The sequence below is a fragment of the Triticum urartu genome, chromosome 6 (assembly GCF_003073215.2).
Source record: "Triticum urartu cultivar G1812 chromosome 6, Tu2.1, whole genome shotgun sequence".
In the NCBI taxonomy this organism is placed as follows: domain Eukaryota; kingdom Viridiplantae; phylum Streptophyta; class Magnoliopsida; order Poales; family Poaceae; genus Triticum; species Triticum urartu.
The window spans coordinates 15474508-15494275 of NC_053027.1; the positions used below are offsets into that span (position 1 = coordinate 15474508).

The 19768-nt window shown below is 50.4% G+C and overlaps 1 protein-coding gene across 1 annotated transcript; it reads left to right on the forward strand.

Annotated features, from left to right (window-relative positions):
• Window positions 1-18509: 18509 nt before the first annotated feature.
• LOC125513746 (histone H2B.2-like) lies at window positions 18510-19279 on the forward strand. Its single transcript, XM_048678939.1, has 2 exons — window positions 18510-19066; window positions 19104-19279. Exon 1 carries the CDS (start codon window positions 18589-18591, stop codon window positions 19024-19026), a length of 438 nt encoding a protein of 145 aa, XP_048534896.1. The 5' UTR covers window positions 18510-18588; the 3' UTR covers window positions 19027-19066; window positions 19104-19279.
• The last annotated feature ends 489 nt before the right edge of the window (window positions 19280-19768 follow it).

A 19768-nucleotide genomic window follows, 5' to 3' on the forward strand; every position in this document is an offset into this window, starting at 1 on the left:
CGGGCGGATTGATCCAGGTTTGGACCCCATCAACTCTCCCATGAAAGATGAAACTGCCATGAATCTGCTCCGACTGGAATCACGCATCGACGGTGTTGTGGACTACTTGGCTCGACTGAAGGTCGCCACGTCACGGATCGACACGGCACTTTGGCCAGGGGCCACGCTCCAGAATGATCTCGAGTCTCTGATGACTCGACTTAACGAGATCCCTGGTCGAGTGCAGGAGTGGAAGAAATCTTCTGCCCGGTGTGGTGCTGATGTGGCTCTGTCTTTGGTTTGTGTCCACTGCAAGGAGGTGCGACAAGATAAGCTGGCAGCAATCAAGGTCGCCAAGACCCAGAGGCATGACTTCCGATCTTTTATGGAGACTTTTATTGCTGCAGCCACTCGGATCGCCGACGGCGTCGACTTGGACGAGTTCGTCGAACCTGCCAGTCCTCCTCCTGCGGAGTGAACAAACTTTTATGCCCCACCTTAAATTTGCCTCGGAATGCCGAGTGGTTTTTGTAACCGTTAAACTCTTTCGGGCTGAATGCCCGAGCACTTCAATCTGCGGTCTGGAACCTTTAAGATTTATCTGAAGTTGGTTTATCGTTGAATATCTTCATGAATTCTCCGTCGAGTGGAACTCGTTCTTCACTCGAGACAACTTTTGTATTTGTGGCGCAGCTCCGAAGGAGAAGGTAGCAGTCGACCTGCACCTTGTCGTCCTTGCGGATTGGGATGGAGCGCACGTTGTATTTGTGGCGAAGCTCCCAAGGAGAAGGTGGCAGTCAACATGCACCTCGTCGTCCTTGCGGATTGGGATGGAGCGCACGTTGTATTTGTGGCGAAGCTCCCAAGGAGAAGGTGGCAGTCGACCTGCACCTCGTCGTCCTTGCGGATCGGGATGTGTTTCGTACTTAGGCGAGTACTGGACTGCAGCTAAGCCTCCGAGTGGGAGGGTCGCTCTCCACTCGATAGGATTTTTCGAACTTAGGCGAGTACTGGACTGCAGCTAAGCCCCCGAGCGGGAGGGTTGCTCTCCACTCGGTAGGATTTTTTAAACTTAGGCGAGTACTGGACTGTAGCTAAGCCCCCGAGTGGGAGGGTCGCTCTCCACTCGGTAGGATTTTTCAAACTTAGGCGAGTACTGGACTGCAGCTAAGCCCCCGAGTGGGAGGGTCGCTCTCCACTCGGTAGGATTTTTCAAACTTAGGTGAGTACTGGACTGTAGCTAAGCCCCCAAGTGGGAGGGTCGCTCTCCACTCGGTAGGATTTTTCAAACTTAGGCGAGTACTGGACTGCAGCTAAGCCCCCGAGTGGGAGGCTGGCTCACCACTCGGTAGGATTTTCAAATACTTAGGCGAGTACTGGACTGCAGCTAAGCCCCCGAGTGGGAGGCTGGCTCACCACTCGGTAGGATTTTCAAATACTTAGGCGAAACAGGTTCGTAGCTAAGCCTCCAAGTGAGAGGCTGGCTCACCACTCGGTAGGAAATTATTTTTACAAACTTAGGCGAAACGGATTCGCAGCTAAGCCACCCACTGGGGGATTTCTCACGCAAACAAAAGCAATAACAATCACTGGGAAAATTATAACGCTCTTGTCTTTGATAAATAAACTACAGAAGTTTTTCTTATTACATCTCATCCGAGTGAGAATTCAAGTATAAAAGGGGCGGAGCAGCTCCGCATTCCAGGCTCGTGGCTCATCAATCTGGCGATCAACATTATAAAGGTGGTACGCTCCATTGTGGAGGACTCTGGTGACTATGAAGGGACCTTCCCAAGTAGGAGCGAGTTTGTGTGGTTTCTGTTGATCCACTCGGAGGACCAAGTCTCCTTCTTGGAAGGCTCGACTCTTCACATTTCTGGCATGGAATCGACGCAAGTCCTGCTGATAGATGGTCGATCGGATCATGGCCATTTCTCTTTCTTCTTCCAGGAGGTCGACTGCGTCCTGCCGGGCTTGTTCTGCTTCATCTTCAGAGTAGAGCTCGACTCGGGGTGCGTTGTGAAGCATGTCACTCGGCAAAACTGCTTCGGCTCCGTAGACCAAAAAGAATGGGGTTCTTCCAGTCGATCAGTTCGGGGTTGTCCTCAATCCCCAAAGAACTGATGGAAGCTCGTTGACCCATGCACCTGCTGCATGCTTGAGATCGCGCATCAGTCGGGGTTTCAGTCCTTTGAGAATTAAGCCGTTTGCTCTTTTTGCTTGTCCATTCGACTGGGGGTGAGCGACTGAAGCATAGTCGACTCGTGTGCCTTGAGAGGCGCAAAAGGCTCTGAATTTGTTAGAATCGAAGTTTGACCCATTGTCAGTGATGATGCTGTGCGGAACTCCATATCTGAATATCAACTCTCTGATGAAACTGATAGCAGTGCAAGCATCAAGATTCTTGATAGGCTTAGCTTCAATCCATTTGGTGAACTTGTCGACTGCTACTAGCACATGAGTGAAGCCGCTCCTGCTCGTTCTCAGTGGTCCAACCATGTCTAGTCCCCAAACAGCGAAGGGCCAAACGAGTGGAATGGTTTTCAGGGCTGACGCGGGTTTGTGCGACATATTGGAGTAAAACTGACATCCTTCACATTTGTCGACTATCTCTTTCGCCATTTCGTTCGCCCTTGGCCAGTAGAATCCCGCTCGGTATGCTTTAGCCACAATGGTCCGAGAGGACGCATGATGACCACAGGTCCCCGAGTGGATATCATCAAGGATTAACTGGACTTCTTCTGGTGTTATACACTTCTGACTGACTCCAGTCGCGCTTTCTCTATACAACTGTCCCTTTATGACTGTAAAGGTCTTGGATCAACGGACAATCTGTCGAGCCTCTTCTTCGTCCTCTGGGAGTTCTTTCATTAGGATGTACACGATGTACGGTATCGTCCAGACGAGAGTGATGACCAAAACTTCCATGATCAGGTCGACCACAGCTGGAACTTCAACTTCAATCGGATCCGTGGCACTTTTTGGCCGCGGGGCTTCTTCAGTGAAGGGATCCTCCTGAACTGATGGTGTGTGGATGTGTTCCAAAAACACATTGTTGGGAATGGCTTCTCTTTTGGAACCTATTTTCGCCAAATCATCAGCTGCTTGATTTTTCAGTGGGGGTATGTGATGAAGTTCTAACCCCTCGAATTTCTTCTCCAGCTTTCTCACTGCATTGCAATAACCAGTCATGGCTGGACTTCTGACGTCCCACTCCTTCATCACTTGATTAACCACCAAATCTGAGTCGCCATAGACCATGAGGCGACAGACACCGAGTGAAATGGCCATGTGCAACCCATATAAAAGTGCTTCATATTCTGCCTCATTATTGGAGGAATCAAAGTGGATTTGAAGAACATATCTGAGCTTATCTCCTCGGGGGGAGACCAATACTACCCCGGCACCGGAACCATTCAGCATTTTGGAACCGTCGAAGAACATGGTCCGATGCTCCGAGTGAACCTGAGTCGACAGTTGTTGTTCAATCCACTCGGCGACGAAATCTGCTATTGCTTGGGACTTGATAGCTTTCTTTGCCTCAAATTTGATATCTAGAGGAAGGAGTTCAATCGCCCATTTTGCCACTCGACCAGTTGCATCTCTGTTGTGCAGGATCTCTGATAATGGAGCGTTGCTGACGACTGTAATGGAATGATCAGAGAAGTAGTGAGCAACCTTCTTTGTGGTCATATAAATCCCGTATACAAGCTTCTGATAATGAGGATATCTTTGCTTCGACGGGGTCAAAACTTCAGAAACATAATATGTTGGGCGCTGAACTTTGAAGGCTTTTCCTTCTTCTTCCCGCTCGACCGTAAGTACCGTACTGACGACTTGTCCCGTGGCTGCGATGCAAATCAGCAAAGGCTCTTTGCTGATTGGAGCAGCAAGCACCGGCTGGGTGGAGAGCAGAGCTTTGAGCTCTGCAAACGCTGCATCGGCTTCAGGAGTCCACTCGAACTTGTCTGACTTCTTCATCAGTCGGTAAAGAGGCAATGCCTTTTCACCGAGACGAGAGATGAATCGACTTAAAGCGGCCAAGCAACCAGTAAGCTTCTGGACGTCGTGCACTCGCACAGGATGTTTCATCCGGAGTATAGTACCGACTTTTTCTGGATTGGCATCAATTCCCCGTTCGGAAACGAGTAAACCGAGTAACTTTCCGCCAGGAACTCCGAATGTGCACTTTGATGGATTAAGCTTGATATCATATCTCCTGAGGTTGGCAAAGGTTTCAGCAAGGTCAGTCAGCAGGTCGGAACCCTTCCATGACTTGACCAAAATATCATCCATGTATGCTTCCACATTCCGACTGATTTGAGTGAACAAACACTTCTGAATCATCCTCATGAATGTGGATCCGGCATTCTTGAGGCCGAATGGCATGGTAACATAACAGAAGCACTCGAATGGAGTGATGAAAGCTGTTTTGATCTCATCAGGTCCATACAGACGGATCTGATGGTACCCGGAATAGGCGTCTAAAAAAGACAATCGCTCACATCCCGCAGTCGAGTCGACTATCTGGTCGATGCGGGGGAGAGGAAAATGATCTTTCGGGCAGGCCCGATTGATATGTTTAAAGTCAATGCACATGCGAAGTGACTTGTCCTTCTTGGGGACCATGACAACATTGGCGAGCCACTCGGAGTGGTAAATCTCTCGGATGAACTCCACTGCTAAGAGCCGAGCCACCTCCTCACCAATAGCCTTTCTCTTCTGGACGGCGGACCGTCGGAGATGTTCTTTGACAGGTTTCACTTTTGAGTCAACTCGTAGGCGGTGCTCAGCCAGCCCCCTAGGAACACCCGGCATGTCAGAAGGCTTCCATGCGAAGATGTCCCAGTTCTCATGAAGGAACTGGATGAGCGCTTCTTCCTATTTGGAGTCGAGTGTTGTTGAGATATGAGTCGGAGCAGCACCGGGATCGGTCGGGTGAATGTGAACCGGCTTCGTTTCACCAGACGACTAAAAAGCTGATTCTATAGCGGGCTTCTTGGTTCGCAACAAATCACTTGGGTCTGCAGTCTTCTGGTACTCCTGCAGCTCCACCACCGCCATCTGAGCATCAGCGATCTTTGGGCCTTTTTGAAAACACTCTTCTGCTTTCTTCCGATTGTCCGTAACAGTGATCACACCTTTGGGACCAGGCATCTTCAATTTGAGATACACATAACATGGTCGAGCCATGAAGCGTGCGTAAGCTGGCCTGCCCAAAATAGCGTGATAAGCACTCTGGAAATCCACAACTTCGAACGTCAACTTTTCTTTGCGGTAATTCTTGGAATCACCGAAAACCACATCAAGAGCAATTTGACCAAGTGACTCAGCCTTCTTCCCAGGAATGACTCCATGGAAACTCATGTTGCTGGTATTGAGTCTGGACATCGGAATGCCCATCCCTTTCAACGTCTCGCATACAGTATGTTCAAACCACTGCCACCATCCATCAAGACTTTGGTCAGTCGAGTGCCTTCAACAACTGGGTCGACCACCAAAGCTTGCCTCCCAGGGGTGGCAATGTGCGTTGGGTGATTGGACTGGGATAATGTGATGGCAGTCTGAGACCACTTCAGATAACTGGGTGTCGCCGGAGCAACCATATTCACCTCATGGTTGATAACTTTCAGTCAACTTTTGCTTTTAACATCAGCAAAAATCATCAAGGTGGAATTGACCTGGGGGTATCCATCATCACTGTCTTCCTTGTCCTCAACTTTGTCCGACTCCTTTTCCTTATCTTTGGGTTGTTTTCCCTGGAACTGCTGGATCAAGAGCCGACACTGTCGAGTGGTATGTTTCGGGTAAATGAGCTTACCCTCTTCATCTTTCTTCGTGTGGATGTGACATGGCAAATCCAACACATCATTTCCGTCTTGGTCTTTAACTTTCTTGGGGTTGCAAGGCCCTTTGGTTTCCCCTTAAACTTTCCTTGAGTTACAGCCAAGGCTTCCCCAGGAGCAGTTGGCTCGGCTTTTCGCTTCTGTTTCCGATTGGAATTTCCTCCTCCGGTTTCTTGGGCGACTGACTTGTGCTTGCCACTCCGGAGTCGATCCTCATCTTCACCATTAGCGTACTTGGTGGCAATCTCCATCATTCGATTCAGAGACATGTCTCCGGTTCGACCGAATTTCAGATTCAGTTCTCTGTACTTGACGCCTTCTTTGAAGGCACAGACTGCTTGGTGATCAGGCACATTCTCTACCGTGTGATGTAACATGATCCATCTCTGGATGTAATCCCTCAAAGTTTCATTCGGCTTCTGCACGCAAGACCGCAGTTCCGTCAGCCCTGCCGGTCGCTTGCATGTTCCTTCAAATGTGGTGACAAACACTCGGCCGAGATCTTCCCAAGTGTAAATGCTGCTGGGTGCTAACTGATTCAGCCACGCTCTAGCCGAGCCCTCCAACATGAGAGGCAGGTGCTTCATGGCCACTTCATCATTGCCACCGCCGATCTGTACAGCCACTCGGTAGTCTTCAAGCCAAGTATCGGGCTTGGACTCACCAGTGAACTTACTAACTCCAGTCGCCAACCTGAAGTTGGGAGGAATCATAGCGGCCATGATGGCTCTACTAAAGCACTCTGGCCCCGAAACATGTACTCTGCTGCTGGTAGGTGCATCTCTGTCGTGACCTTCTCGGTGAGCTCTGTTCCTGTCGACCAAACCTTGAACGAGAATGGATCTCGCATCAAAGCCTGGTTCCTTGGGGTCGACTGGAATCCTTCGCCCAACACTATGAGGGCGCCTGCCATCCTGCTGTCGAGGCACATACGATCCACTCCTCGGGGGAGGGGTGGGCACTCGACGTCGATCGTCATGATCGAATCGGTGATCATACTGCTCACGGTTTCCGTACTGATCACGCTGGTCCCCACGTCCCTCACGCCTCGGGGGCAATCTTGGGCTATGAGCCGACTGGACTGTGTCTGCAGCAATGGATCTGCTATGAATCCTGTTCCGCGACTGAGAAACAACGGAATTCTGGTCTCCTGCTGCCCGGAGTAACGCTCTGATCTGCAACAAGCCTCTGCCAGCCTCTGACTGGGAAGGTTGAATCGACTCTGCTATACGGGTTGCAGCTGCTAAATTCTAAATCAGAGTTCGATATACCTGCGGAGGCGGAAAGAGCTGACGTCAGCTGGATTCTGGAACCCGTTGTCACGCACGCTCGTCGAGTGCTCGCTGGAGGTTCTCCAGTCGAGTGCGCTCGACCAAATTTGCCAGGCGCGCGTCCTCCAAGGCACGAGCCTCGGAAGTTTCTCCAACGATAGGAGTGTGCAGTGCATCCATGTTCGGGCGACGAAGCTCTTCTCTCTGCAGCGACGTGAGAGGCTCGGGGAGATATTCCTCATGGGGATGCGACGGGTCGCCTCCACCTGCGCCTCCGTCGGTGCGGGGAAAACCAGGAGGACTGCGCGGTCCATCGACCATCAGAACCTTCACCGCCGGATCACTGCTGTCGCACTCGGATGCGGTCTCTGCGGAGCCAGTCGACAGGACGAACAGACCGTAGAGAGATTCGTTGGGCTCGATCACCGCAACTTGAGGGGTGGCCGACTGGCGTGCCACCGCGTGTTTCACCCACCGCTGAAGTCTCGACCGACCGGAGCGCTTGCGCCGGCGGGAAACAAGGAGGGAGGACAACACAGGGGCCGACCGATAATGGGTCGACGGTTGCCGCAAGAGGACGTCGCGAACGCACGCACGAAAGTGCGTTGCCCCGCGGACAGGGAGTGCGTCGACGTCGAGCGGAGCCTCCTGAAGCCAAGCGGAGTCGTCGACGATGAACGTGAGCACGCCAAGACGGATCTCGCGGCCCTCCACCAAAACTCCGCCAGAAACCATGATGATTTGGATCGGAAAAGATCGCAACTCCTCCAACAAATCGCTAAGACACCGCCGCAAGGTGGGCGCCAACTGTCGTGGTTCTAGGTCTGACAGTAATGTTGGGGGGTAGGTATGGAGAGGCAAGATCTTAGCTATGGAGTAGTTGTAAGAACACGAGGTTTACGAGTTCAGACCCTTATCAGAGGAAGTAATAGCCCTACGTCTCGGAGCCCAGAGGCGGTCGACTGGATTATGTGTGTATGAATTACAGGGGTGCGAACCCTTTACACTGAGGAGGGGGGTGGCTTATATAGAGTTCGCCAGACCCCTCCGGCCCTCAGTTATGCAGGGTTTTAAGTACATTAAGGTCGGGCGTTACTGGTAACGCCCCTAATAAAGTGCTATGATGACCATAAAAGCTACTTAATGACCAACCGTTAGCGTGCGGAGTGACTTTAGGTCTCCTCGTCGTCGAGTGGTTGGATCTTGGTCGAGTGATTGCTTCTTGGTCGAGTGTCTTCGAGTCTGTCGAGTGGAACACCTCCAAGTCGATTGAAAGGTGATTTATTCTAGAGATGTCCTTGGGTAGGGCAGTTAGGACATGTCCATGACCCTACCCTAGGTACATAGCTTCATCAACGCCCGCTTGACAGCTTTGGTTTTGGGGGCGAGATGGTTTGACCATTTTATCCCCGGTTGGTTTTGCTGCTTTCTCTACGGATTTCCGTTTCCAGAAGGGATCATCACCCTATGCATACATACATACACAGAAGAAGGATTACAGTTTGAGAAAATTAAAAATATCAAAGATGAAAAGGAAGTATAGTGCTTACAGCAGGCGGTTTGTTCTTAGTATAGAAGGGGTTCAAGCCGGTTTGACTACAGACTAATTCCAATTCATTCAAAATTTTCTTTACACCTTCAGTGACTTCTTCATCGGTCACCTGAATGTTGCAATGGCGTTGAGGGTCTTCAACATCACCGTGATTGTTTACACCATTTAGCAAAGATAGGTGAAGTAGCAAAAGGAGGGTCAGGTTTCATTCTAGCATTTAGAGATTGCTTACTCCATTTAGCTAATAACCTTTTGAGTTCATTTCTATTTTTGCAAGCTAAAATAGCTAAAGAAGCTTCTTGATCAAAAACATAACCCTTAGGAATAACAAGTGATTCTTCATCATCACTTTCATCAGTATCATCAGATTCAATATTTTCAATCTCTCTAGCCCTAGCAAGTTGTTCATCAAGAAAATCACTAAGTGGCACAGTAGTATCAGGCATAGAGGTAGTTTCATCATAAGTATCATGCATAGCAGAAGTGGCATCATCAATAACATGCGACATATCAGAATGAATAGCAGAAGCAGGTGTAGGTGTCGCAAGCTTACTCATAACAGAAGGTGAATCAAGTGCAGAGCTAGATGGCAGTTCCTTACCTCCCCTCGTAGTTGAGGGATAGATCTTGGTTTTTGGATCTCTCAAGTTCTTCATAATGATAAGCAGATATATATCCCAAGTGACTCAAAGAATAGGGCTATGCTCCCCGGCAACGACGCCAGAAAGTATTCTTGATAACCCACAAGTATAGAGGATCGCAACAGTTTTCGAGGGTAGAGTATTCAACCCAAATTTATTGATTCGACACAAGGGGGGCCAAAGAATATTCTCAAGTATTAGCAGCTGAGTTGTCAATTCAACCACACCTGGAAACTTAATATCTACAGCAAAGTGTTTAGTAGCAAAGTAATATGATAGTGGTGATAACGGTAGGAAAAGGTAACAATAGTAAAAGTAATGTTTTTGGTATTTTGTAGTGATGATAGCAATAGCAACGGAAAAGTAAATAAGCGAAGAACAATATATGAAAAGCTCGTAGGCAATGGATTAGTGATGGAGAATTATGCCGGATGCGGTTCATCATGTAACAGTCATAACCTAGGGTGACACAGAACTAGCTCCAGTTCATTGATATAATGTAGGCATGTATTCCGAATATAGTCATACTTGCTTATGGAAAAGAACTTGCATGACATCTTTTGTACTACCCTCCCGTGGCAGCGGGGTCCTTACGGAAACTAAGGGATATTAAGGCCTCCTTTTAATAGAGAACCGGAACAAAGCATTAACACATAGTGAATACATGAACTCCTCAAACTACGGTCATCACCAGTAAGTATCCCGATTATTGTCACTTCGGGGTTAACGGATCATAACACATAATAGGTGACTATAGACTTGCAAGATAGGATCAAGAACACTCATATATTGATGAAAACATAATAGATTCAGATCTGAAATCATGGCACTCGGGCCCTAGTGACAAGCATTAAGCATAGCAAAGTCATAGCAACATCAATCTCAGAACATAGTGGACACTAGGGATCAAACCCTAACAAAACTAACTCGATTACATGATAGATCCCATCCAACCCATCACCGTCCAGCAAGCCTACGATGGAATTACTCACGCACGGCGGTGAGCATCATGAAAATGGTGATGGAGGATGGTTGATGATGATGATGGCGACGGATTCCCCTCTCCGGAGCCCCGAACGGACTCCAGATCAGCCCTCCCGAGAGGTTTTAGGGCTTGGCGGTGGCTCCGTATCGTAAAACGCGATGATTTCTTCTCTTTGATTTCTTTCTCCCCAAAACTAAATATATGGAGTTGGAGTTGGAGTCGGAGAGGCAACAGGGGGCCCACGAGGTAGGGGGGCGCGCCCTAGGGGGGCAGGCATGCCCCCACCCTTGTGGAGAGGTGGTGGGCCCCTTGGCCTTCATCTTTTGCAGGTATTTTTCTTATTTTCTAAAAAGTGGCTCCGTGAAGTTTCAGGTCATTCTGAGAACGTTTGTTTCTGCACATAAATGACACCATGGTAATTCTGCTGAAAACAGCATCAGTCCGGGTTAGTTCCATTCAAATCATGCAAGTTAGAGTCCAAAACAAGGGCAAAAGAGTTTGGAAAAGTAGATACGACGGAGACGTATCAACCACCCCACTAGTATCCGTCATGGCGGATCCGCCGCATTGGTCTTAGACCCCATCATCGACGGATTTCATCTCACTCGAGTCCTTATGGACGGCGGCAGCAGCCTGAACCTGCTCTATCAGGATATAGTGCGCAAAATGGGTATAGATCCCTCGAGGATCAAACCCACCCAAACCACCTTTAAGGGCATCATCCCAGGTGTAGAGGCCCATTGCATGGGCTCAATCACACTAGAAGTGGTCTTCGGATCTCCGGACAACTTCCAAAGCGAGGAGTTAATCTTCGATATCGTCCCGTTCCGCAGTGGATATCACGCACTACTCGGACGAACCACATTTGCAAAATTCAATGCGGTATCGCATTACGCATACCTCAAGCTCAAGATGCCAGGACCTAGGGGGGTCATAACAGTCAATGGAAACACAGAACGCTCGCTCCGCACGGAAGAGCACACTGCGGCCCTCGCAGCAGAAGCACAAAGCAGCCTTTTAAGGAAAACCACCAATTCGGCGATACAGCACCCGGACACCATTAAGCGAGTCCGGAGTAACCTGCAACAGGATCGCCTGGCACGTTCAGAGCTCGCCTAGCAATTCGGCCCCCGTCCCAGTCCCAGTCAAGCGACGAAATCCGTGCCGCGCGCACATAATTACGCATTGAAAATACCATGGGCATAGGCGGGGGCACGATCAGGGCACGTCCCGCAATGCGGCTTAACCGCCCTAGGGGCTGCATACCTTTGTCATTTTTCCTCTTTCAGGACCTTACTCTCTGGAAGCCCTTTCCGACAGTATGACTGCCGGACACATTACGGGAAGGAACAACCAAGGAGGCAAGAAGCTAAGACGTACAAGGGAACCCCCAGGTGGTCTCTAATAATGATCGGTATACCCGCTTTTTACTAACCATACGCAGCTTGCCCTTGGATAGGACATGTCAAATAGTCCTATTTTTTGCTTATTGCACTACTTGTATCAGTACGCTTCGACGTATTATTTAAATAACAATGCATATCATTAACCTATTATTGCATTATCCACCCCTTTTTTCTTATATGTTCATTTATGATAACTTGCACCCGTACATTCTGGTATGGTCAGTACGCCAGGGGCTTTCGTTTACCCCATAATATGGCGTAAAAAGTCCGAACACTTTCGACAGTGCGACACCCCGAACTTATAGCATTATATGCATCAGCTCCGAATCATGTCTTGGGTCAATAGTTGGGTTTGCCCGGCTCCCATGTTTTGGTACCTTACATTCCGCTATATCGGCTAAGGTAGCGCTGGGAGAAGTACTGCGATTGTGTCCCGGTTCTTCCGGACGAGCACCTCAGTAGAGAAAGTCGAAAACTGACTGTCATGATAAGGCGAGAGCTGGTCGCTGTTCGAGAGGTCTCAAGTCCTTAAAGACTTTTTCCACTTCGGGCGAGGAGTCGGCCTTGCCCGACTTAGGCGTATAATAGCGCTCCAAATTCGGCCTTCCGAATACTAGGGGCTTCGCCAAAATTTAAAATTGTAGACTTCTATGGCTAAGTGAGAGTGATAAAGCCTTATAGTCCGATTGCCTGGTTCGTTGTGTTGAACACCTCCCTCGAACGACCCAAAATTGGGATAAAGAGTGCTCAGGTTTATCCCGAACACCCCAGTACTAGTTACATGGGGGCAAAAGCCGACGACTGGTCAACTCTCAGATTTTATAAACGACCGCATAGAAGGTAATATTTTAAATTCAAAAAGCGTTGCATAGCGCAAATGAACTCGTTTCACATTACAGGATCACATGAGCATGTTCATTCAAAAATTACATCTCTAGCACATTCCTCCGCCACAAGGCGGGAACCCTTCAGGACATTGTCATAATACATTTCGGGGCAGCGATGCTCCTTGCCCTCTGGTGGCCCCTCCTTCACCAGCTTTACGGCGTCCAGCTTCGCCTAGTGCACCTTCGCCCGGGCAAAAGCCCTGCGCACACCCTCGATGCAGACGGACCACTTTATGACTTCAAGCCATGGGTAGGCATCCACAAGCCGCCTCACCAGACCGAATTAGCTGCCAGGCACAGGATCGCCAGGCCACATCCGGACTATAAGACCCTTCATGGCATGTTCAGCCGCCTTGTGAAGCTCGACCAGTTGCTTCAGCTGGTCGCTCAAGGGCATTGGGTGTTCAGTCCCAGTATACTGAGACCAGAACAAATTTTCCGTCGAGCTCCCCTCCTCAGCTCGGTAAAACTCCGCGGCATCCAGTACACTGCAGGGACGATCTGCGAACGCTCCTGGAGAGCTCCGAACTCGGGTAAGTAAAAGGAAAGTTTCCTTCACATGCTTGCTTTGCATAATGAATGCCTTACCCGCTGCTATCTTCTTCACCGCATCAATCTCCTGGAGGGCCTTGTGGGCTTCAGCCTTGGTGCTCCGTGCGCTTTCGAGCGCCTTCGCAAGCTCAGACTCTCGCGTCTTAGAGTCAAGCTCCAAGGACTCGTGTTTTTTGGCAAGAGCCTCGAGCTCTTGCTGCACCTCGCCTACCCGGGATTCTTGCTTTTCCCGCTCAATACGCTCCTTGGTCGCTTTGTCTTCGGCCTTGGACAGCGCCTTCTTCAGGGTCGCCACCTCGGTCATGGCCCCTGGCAAATTCATGATGATCCTATTACTTTACAACCGAATTTCTTTTTAATATATAGACAAGGTATTGCTTACATTTGCTCTCCTCGAGCTGCCTCTTGGTAAGGCCGAGCTCTTTCTCGGACCGCCCAAGGTCCTGCTTCAGTGCAGCGACCTCCGTAGTACGTGCGGCAGCGGCCAGCAGTGAAGCCTGCATATGCACATAGACATATTTTGATTAGACTCCTGAGTCATTATTTGATCCTCTATTCGACCTTTCTTTGCGAACGCCAAATAGGGCATCAGGGGCTACTGTCTATGCGGTTTCCTATATTTTGATTGCTTACCTCAAAGCCTGTTAGGAGGCTGGCACAAGCTTTGGTTAGTCCATTTTTGGCGGACTGAACTTTCTCGAACACCGCACTCTTGATAGTGTGGTGCTCTTCGTCGATGGAAGCGCCGCAAAGCGCTTCTAGCAAGTTGTCCGGTGCCTCTGGATGGACAGAGGCCACCGGCACGGGCGGCTTGCCCCTCTTAATGGGGGATCGCCTACCAGTCCGGAACCACCGAAGGTTCCGGCGCAGTGTTCGGCTGGGGGTCGAACTTGGAGCCCGTGGGAGTCTTGCTCCCTTTGCGCCCAGGGTCCGGAAGGTCGCCTCGAGGCATCCCCAGGACTACCTTCCCTCGGCTCGGTGCCTTTTGAGACAACACCTCGACTTTGTCCGTAGGGCAAGGGGTGGAGGCGGTCGGAAGTGAATCGCTATTCATATCCAACGAGTCCAAAGAACCGTCCGACGAAGATACGTCGAGACGGGCTCGGGACGGACTGCATAATCATATTCGGCGTAAGGAGAAGCAGTGCAATAAAACATACCATGAATTACTATGGTATCCGGATACTTACGACGTCGCTAGGGGCTTATCCCTGGGTAACCACTCATCGCCACTGTAGGCCGCCGTCATGGAGCAGTCCGGAAGGAGGGTCCTTCCCTTCTTGGACCCTTCGGCCTCCCCGGTTGGGGCAGCCTTCCTTTTCTTGTCTCCCACGGTTGGGGGGGAGAACTTTCCTCTTCCTCCTCCTCATTTTCGTGGGAGGAGTGCGCCTCAGAGTTGTCGTACGATGAGTCCGATATAACTTTGCGCCGGAGACCCTTTCGGGTCCCCGTGGCCTTCTTCTTGGCCTTCTTCACCGGCACCTCGTAAGGTGCCAGAACCAGCATCTCCGCTAGGAGAGCATCTGCAGGATCTTCAGGCAGGGGGGCTGGGCAATCGATCTGCTCCGCTGTCTCTACCCAGTCCTGTTAAGGGCATGGAAGCTTAGATCCCACACATGATTAAACTGGGCAAATAAATATCCTATGAGATATAAAAACTTACCGGATTGGCATGGCGCTTTGCGCTGAGTCCGCGGTTCTTGGTAAGGGGAGGAGGTACCTCGATGCCCTTGAACAGCACCTTCCAGACGTCCTTGTGCGTCGTGTCGAAGAGCTCTCACAGCATCTGGTGCTTGGCCGGATCAAACTCCCATAAATTGAATACCCGTCGTTGACACGAGAGGATCTGGCGGAAGAGCATGACCTGGACCACGTTGACGAGCTTGATTTTCTTGCTCATCATGTTCTTGATGCAGGTCCGGAGTCCGGTCAGCTCTACCGGGGAACCCTAGGACAGGCCCTTCTCTTTCTAGGAAGTGAGCCACGTGGGGATTCCGGATCGAAATTCGGGGGGCGCCACCCAGTTGGTGTCGCGCGGCTCGGTGATGTAGAACCACCCCGATTGCCACCCCTTTATGGTCTCCACATAGGAGCCTTCGAGCCAGGTGACGTTAGGCATTTTTCCCACCATGGCGCCTCTGCACTCTGCTTGCTGGCCGACCACCACCTTCGGTTTAACATTGAAGGTCTTCAGCCACAGGCCGAAATGGGGCCTGATGTGGAGGAAGGCCTCACACATGACGATAAACGCCGAGATGTTGAGGATGAAATTGGGGGCCAAATCATGAAAATCCAGCCCATAGTAGAACATGAGCCCACGGATAAACGGGTGAAGGGGAAATCCCAGTCCGCGGACAAAGTGGGTAAGGAAAACTACCCTCTCATGGGGTTTGGGTGTAGGGATGATCTGCCCCGCATCTGGCAGCTGGTGCGCGATGTCCGCAGCCAGATATCCGGCTTCCGTAGCTTTGTGATATTCTCCTCTGTGACGGAGGAGACCATCCACTTGCCTCCTGCTCCGGACATGCTTGGAGTGGTTTGAGGAGAAAGACGCGAACTTGGGCGCTGGAGCTCGAGTGTGCGAGAATGGATAAGCAAGGAGGAAGAAGGCGTGGGTAAAAAGGGTGAATCTTTGTCCCTTTATAAAGGCAGAGGAGGCGATGCGCCTCCTCACTTACCTGGTAAAATCGCTTATTCCCCGAACGCCGTAATTGATGGCGCGGTTGGGTTACCCATACCCGTATTGATGAGAATCATGTGATAAGGGGACACGATCTCTGCTTAGACAAGACGTGTCAAGAAAACCGCCTCGCGATATGTGCAGTGCTGGCTGAGAAAAACAGTTCGAATAATGACCGGGCCGTGGTATGATGTCATGCTGTCAAACGTGTCAGCAGATTGGATTTGTGGAAATATTATTCTCTCTACTGTGGTATATGGAACTTGTTTTGCAGAGCCGGACACTATCCTTGTGTTCAAAAAATTTCTATGGAGTATTCGGAGGAAGAACCCGCCTTGCAATGCCGAAGACAAGTCTGCGCGCTGGACTCATCGTCATTGAAGCCTGGTTCAGGGGCTACTGAGGGAGTCCTGAATTAGGGGGTCTCCGGACAGCCGGACTATATCCTTTGGCCAGACTGTTGGACTATGAAGATACAAGAAGACTTCGTCCCGTGTCCGGATGGGACTTTCCTTGGCGTGGAAGGCAAACTTGGCAATACGTATATGTGGATCTCCTCCCTTGTAACCGACTCTGTGTAACCCTAGCCCCTCCGGTGTCTATATAAACTGGAGGGTTTAGTTCGTAGGACAACATACAATCATACCATAGGCTAGCTTCTAGGGTTTAGCCTCTACGATCTCGTGGTAGATCAACTCTTGTAATACTCATATCATCAAGATCAATCAAGCAGGACGTAGGGTATTACCTCCATCAAGAGGGCCAGAACCTGGGTAAACATCGTGTCCCCCGCCTCCTGTTACCATCCGCCTTAGACGCATAGTTCGGGACCCCCTACCCGAGATCCGCCGGTTTTGACACCGACAGTCGAGCTTTGCAAGCTCCGCCGGCGTGAGTTCCGACCACGGCTTATTGGTACCCTTCTTCTTCGCCACGGGCTGCGCGGTAGCGTTCGGGTCGTCGGGATACTTCGGGCCGCCGGCCATGGAGGAGAGAGTGGAGGGGGAGCACGGGAGAGTTTGGGGGAAATGGAGGGAAAGTGGGCGTCTATGTGCTCAACGGGTGGGCCAGGGGAGGACAAGGGTGTGTGTCCCGCCCATCCGTGTAGTGTCTGTTTCGATGCAAACACGACCCAAATTTGGGTCGGGAATGGGTCGAAAGCGGACAGAAAACAAACATTTGTCCGTTTGCTCCTGTGCGTTGGGACGCATTTTATGCCCTTTATCCCTAAACGGACGCCGCGGACCATTTGGGGTTGTGTGTTGGAGTTGGCTTAAGCGAGTGGTTCAACGCGCAGATGACTTGTTAGGGGGGTTGACCGAGTCCTGGGGCTTGGAGGATGAGGTTGCCAGCGAAATCTATACTCCAACGACAGTGAATTCGAGCATCATTTCCTTGTTGGAGGCATCAAGGTGGCAGTCCTCCATTTCCCTCTCAACAAGCTACGGTGGAAAACCTAGATCTGTTTTTTACCGAATTGGGCGATGACAGTGTTGTTAGCTTTGCTTAGCGTCACACGCATTCCCTCTTGAGGGCATAGCTTTGGATGTGTCGGTCGAAGGGACGCACGGCTTGTGGAGTTGGTCGGCGACGACTAGCGTGGTTTCGCCCGTGAGGCAAACATGGGGTCGACGATGATGATTCATCGACGGTGGGTAGTAGGAGCATCCTTTACATGAGAGGTGCGTCGGGGTAAGCCATGTGAGCCAACCTCGTGGGATCGAAGCGACATATGTTTGATTTATCAGACATATCATTCCTATCTGGTGTCGTCGTGGTTCACAGACAAATCTTGTGATTAGCCCGAATTAATGCAACAAATCTCGGTGTGCAGTCTGGTAGCGGCGAAGGCGCTCAAGTGTGTGGCTGGGTGTGTAGTAGGTGTTGCCTTTCCGGCATGTTGTATGAAATGTGGTCTTTCATGCCCAGTCTAACTAGGCCCTAGCCGTTCAGATATGGCGTGATTTTTCTCAATAGCCGAGCGGCCCTTTTTTTATTCTTCTTTTTTAGCACATGCTTATGCGGTGCATTGCCTATTTGGGTTGTTCTTGTAATACCCATTTCTAATCGATGTTTTTTTTTGTAGGGTTCTAATCTATGGATTTGACAACTCTCCAACTTCTTTTTTTTTTTGCAAAATAATAACTCTCATACCTAGGCCCTATTCGGCAGTCATCCGCCTTCGTAGGATACGGGAGCGCACGGAGCGCCAGTTTATCAACTCTGAAAAATTAGGTTGCGGGCCATTTTGCTCCGACCGCTCGAGGAGCGGAGCTGCAGAGCGGAGAGCTGCCGAACACAACCTTAACTCTAAAGAAAAACAAAGACTGCCCCATCTTCTGTATCCCGTTGTTGATGAATCAACAGGAACACCTCCCTAAAAGATACCAATAGAGAGAGACCTCCCTAAAAATAAAATAAAAATCATTAGTGAGAGACCTGTGGCGTGTGAATTTCTTCTCTTGAGCATCCTCCAGCCAAACCGGCCATCGATCCGCGCCGCTCCAGCACGAGGTCGTCGTCTGCCGCCGCGCCCACGTACGTTCTCGCCACGTCATCGATCCGCGCCCAAGGGCATCGGGTCCGTCCGTCTCAAGCATCACCGAACGGCTGGAACCAGTCCACGGCATGGATCCGAGGCACCAGCCTCCCCGCCCACCTCCCTCCTCCTTCTCCCCGCTCCCTACATAACCTCGCCGCCCCCTCCGTCTCTACACACCACAGCATCCGCAACCCCCTCACGTCCCACACCAAGCCCCACGCTCGAACCACCACCACCACCAGCACCCATGGCACCCAAGGCAGCGGAGAAGAAGCCGGCGGCGGCCACGGCCGAGAAGACCACCGCGGGGAAGAAGCCCAAGGCGGAGAAGCGGGCGCCGGCGTCCAAGGAGGCCGGCGGCGAGGGGAAGACGAGGGGCAGGAAGAAGGGCAGCAAGGCCAAGAAGGGTGTGGAGACGTACAAGATCTACATCTTCAAGGTGCTCAAGCAGGTGCACCCGGACATCGGCATCTCCTCCAAGGCCATGTCCATCATGAACTCCTTCATCAACGACATCTTCGAGAAGCTCGCCGGCGAGTCCGCCAAGCTCGCCCGCTACAACAAGAAGCCCACCATCACGTCCCGGGAGATCCAGACCTCCGTCCGCCTCGTCCTCCCCGGCGAGCTCGCCAAGCACGCCGTCTCTGAGGGCACTAAGGCCGTCACCAAGTTCACCTCATCCTAGGCTTCATCGTCTGTGTCATGAGCTGATGGTGGCAGGCGTCGTGTACGTAGTTGGCAACAGTACGATGTTACAATCTCTGTAAGAATTGTGCTGCTTGCGGACTTGAAGAAATAGTGATGTTGCTGTTTGAATCAATGTTCGTCTGTGCTTGCGTGTCGCTTCAGAGTTCAGACTCTTCTTGATGCCATTTGTTTATGTCAGCAAGTTTCTCCTATGATGGTTTGTCTAATTTAATTTGCTGTCATTTTATCTACTCTGATTGTTTCCAAGTCTGCAGATAGAAACTGCTGATTTTAAATCTACAATCTTTGCAGTTTGAAATTCTGTACTGCCAGCTAAATTCATGAGTTTTCCTCTTAACCTATATACTGTTGCTGCCATTTGAGTAAAACTGAAGTTGGTGAGCCTTGTTAATTTCTGAAACAATCATTCCAAGTTTTTTCCTTGGTGGACTTGTCATCCATATGGCAAGAGGCCAAGAACAGCTTGACCGCTAGTGCTCAGAAAGTCACAATGCATTAGATTCAGATTAGCTTCTTGAGATAAATTAGAGGCTTTTCGCAAAAAAAAGAAGCGACAAATTAGAGGCAGCGCACCCATGTGTTTATTCTATTGATTCATTTCTCTATGTATTGTACATTTGTATGGATATATGAATTCTAAGTTACATGCATTGGCAAGAACCATTCACAATTCGCCATCTTTGGTTACGGGAGCTGTTCCTCATTTGTGTTAGATGATG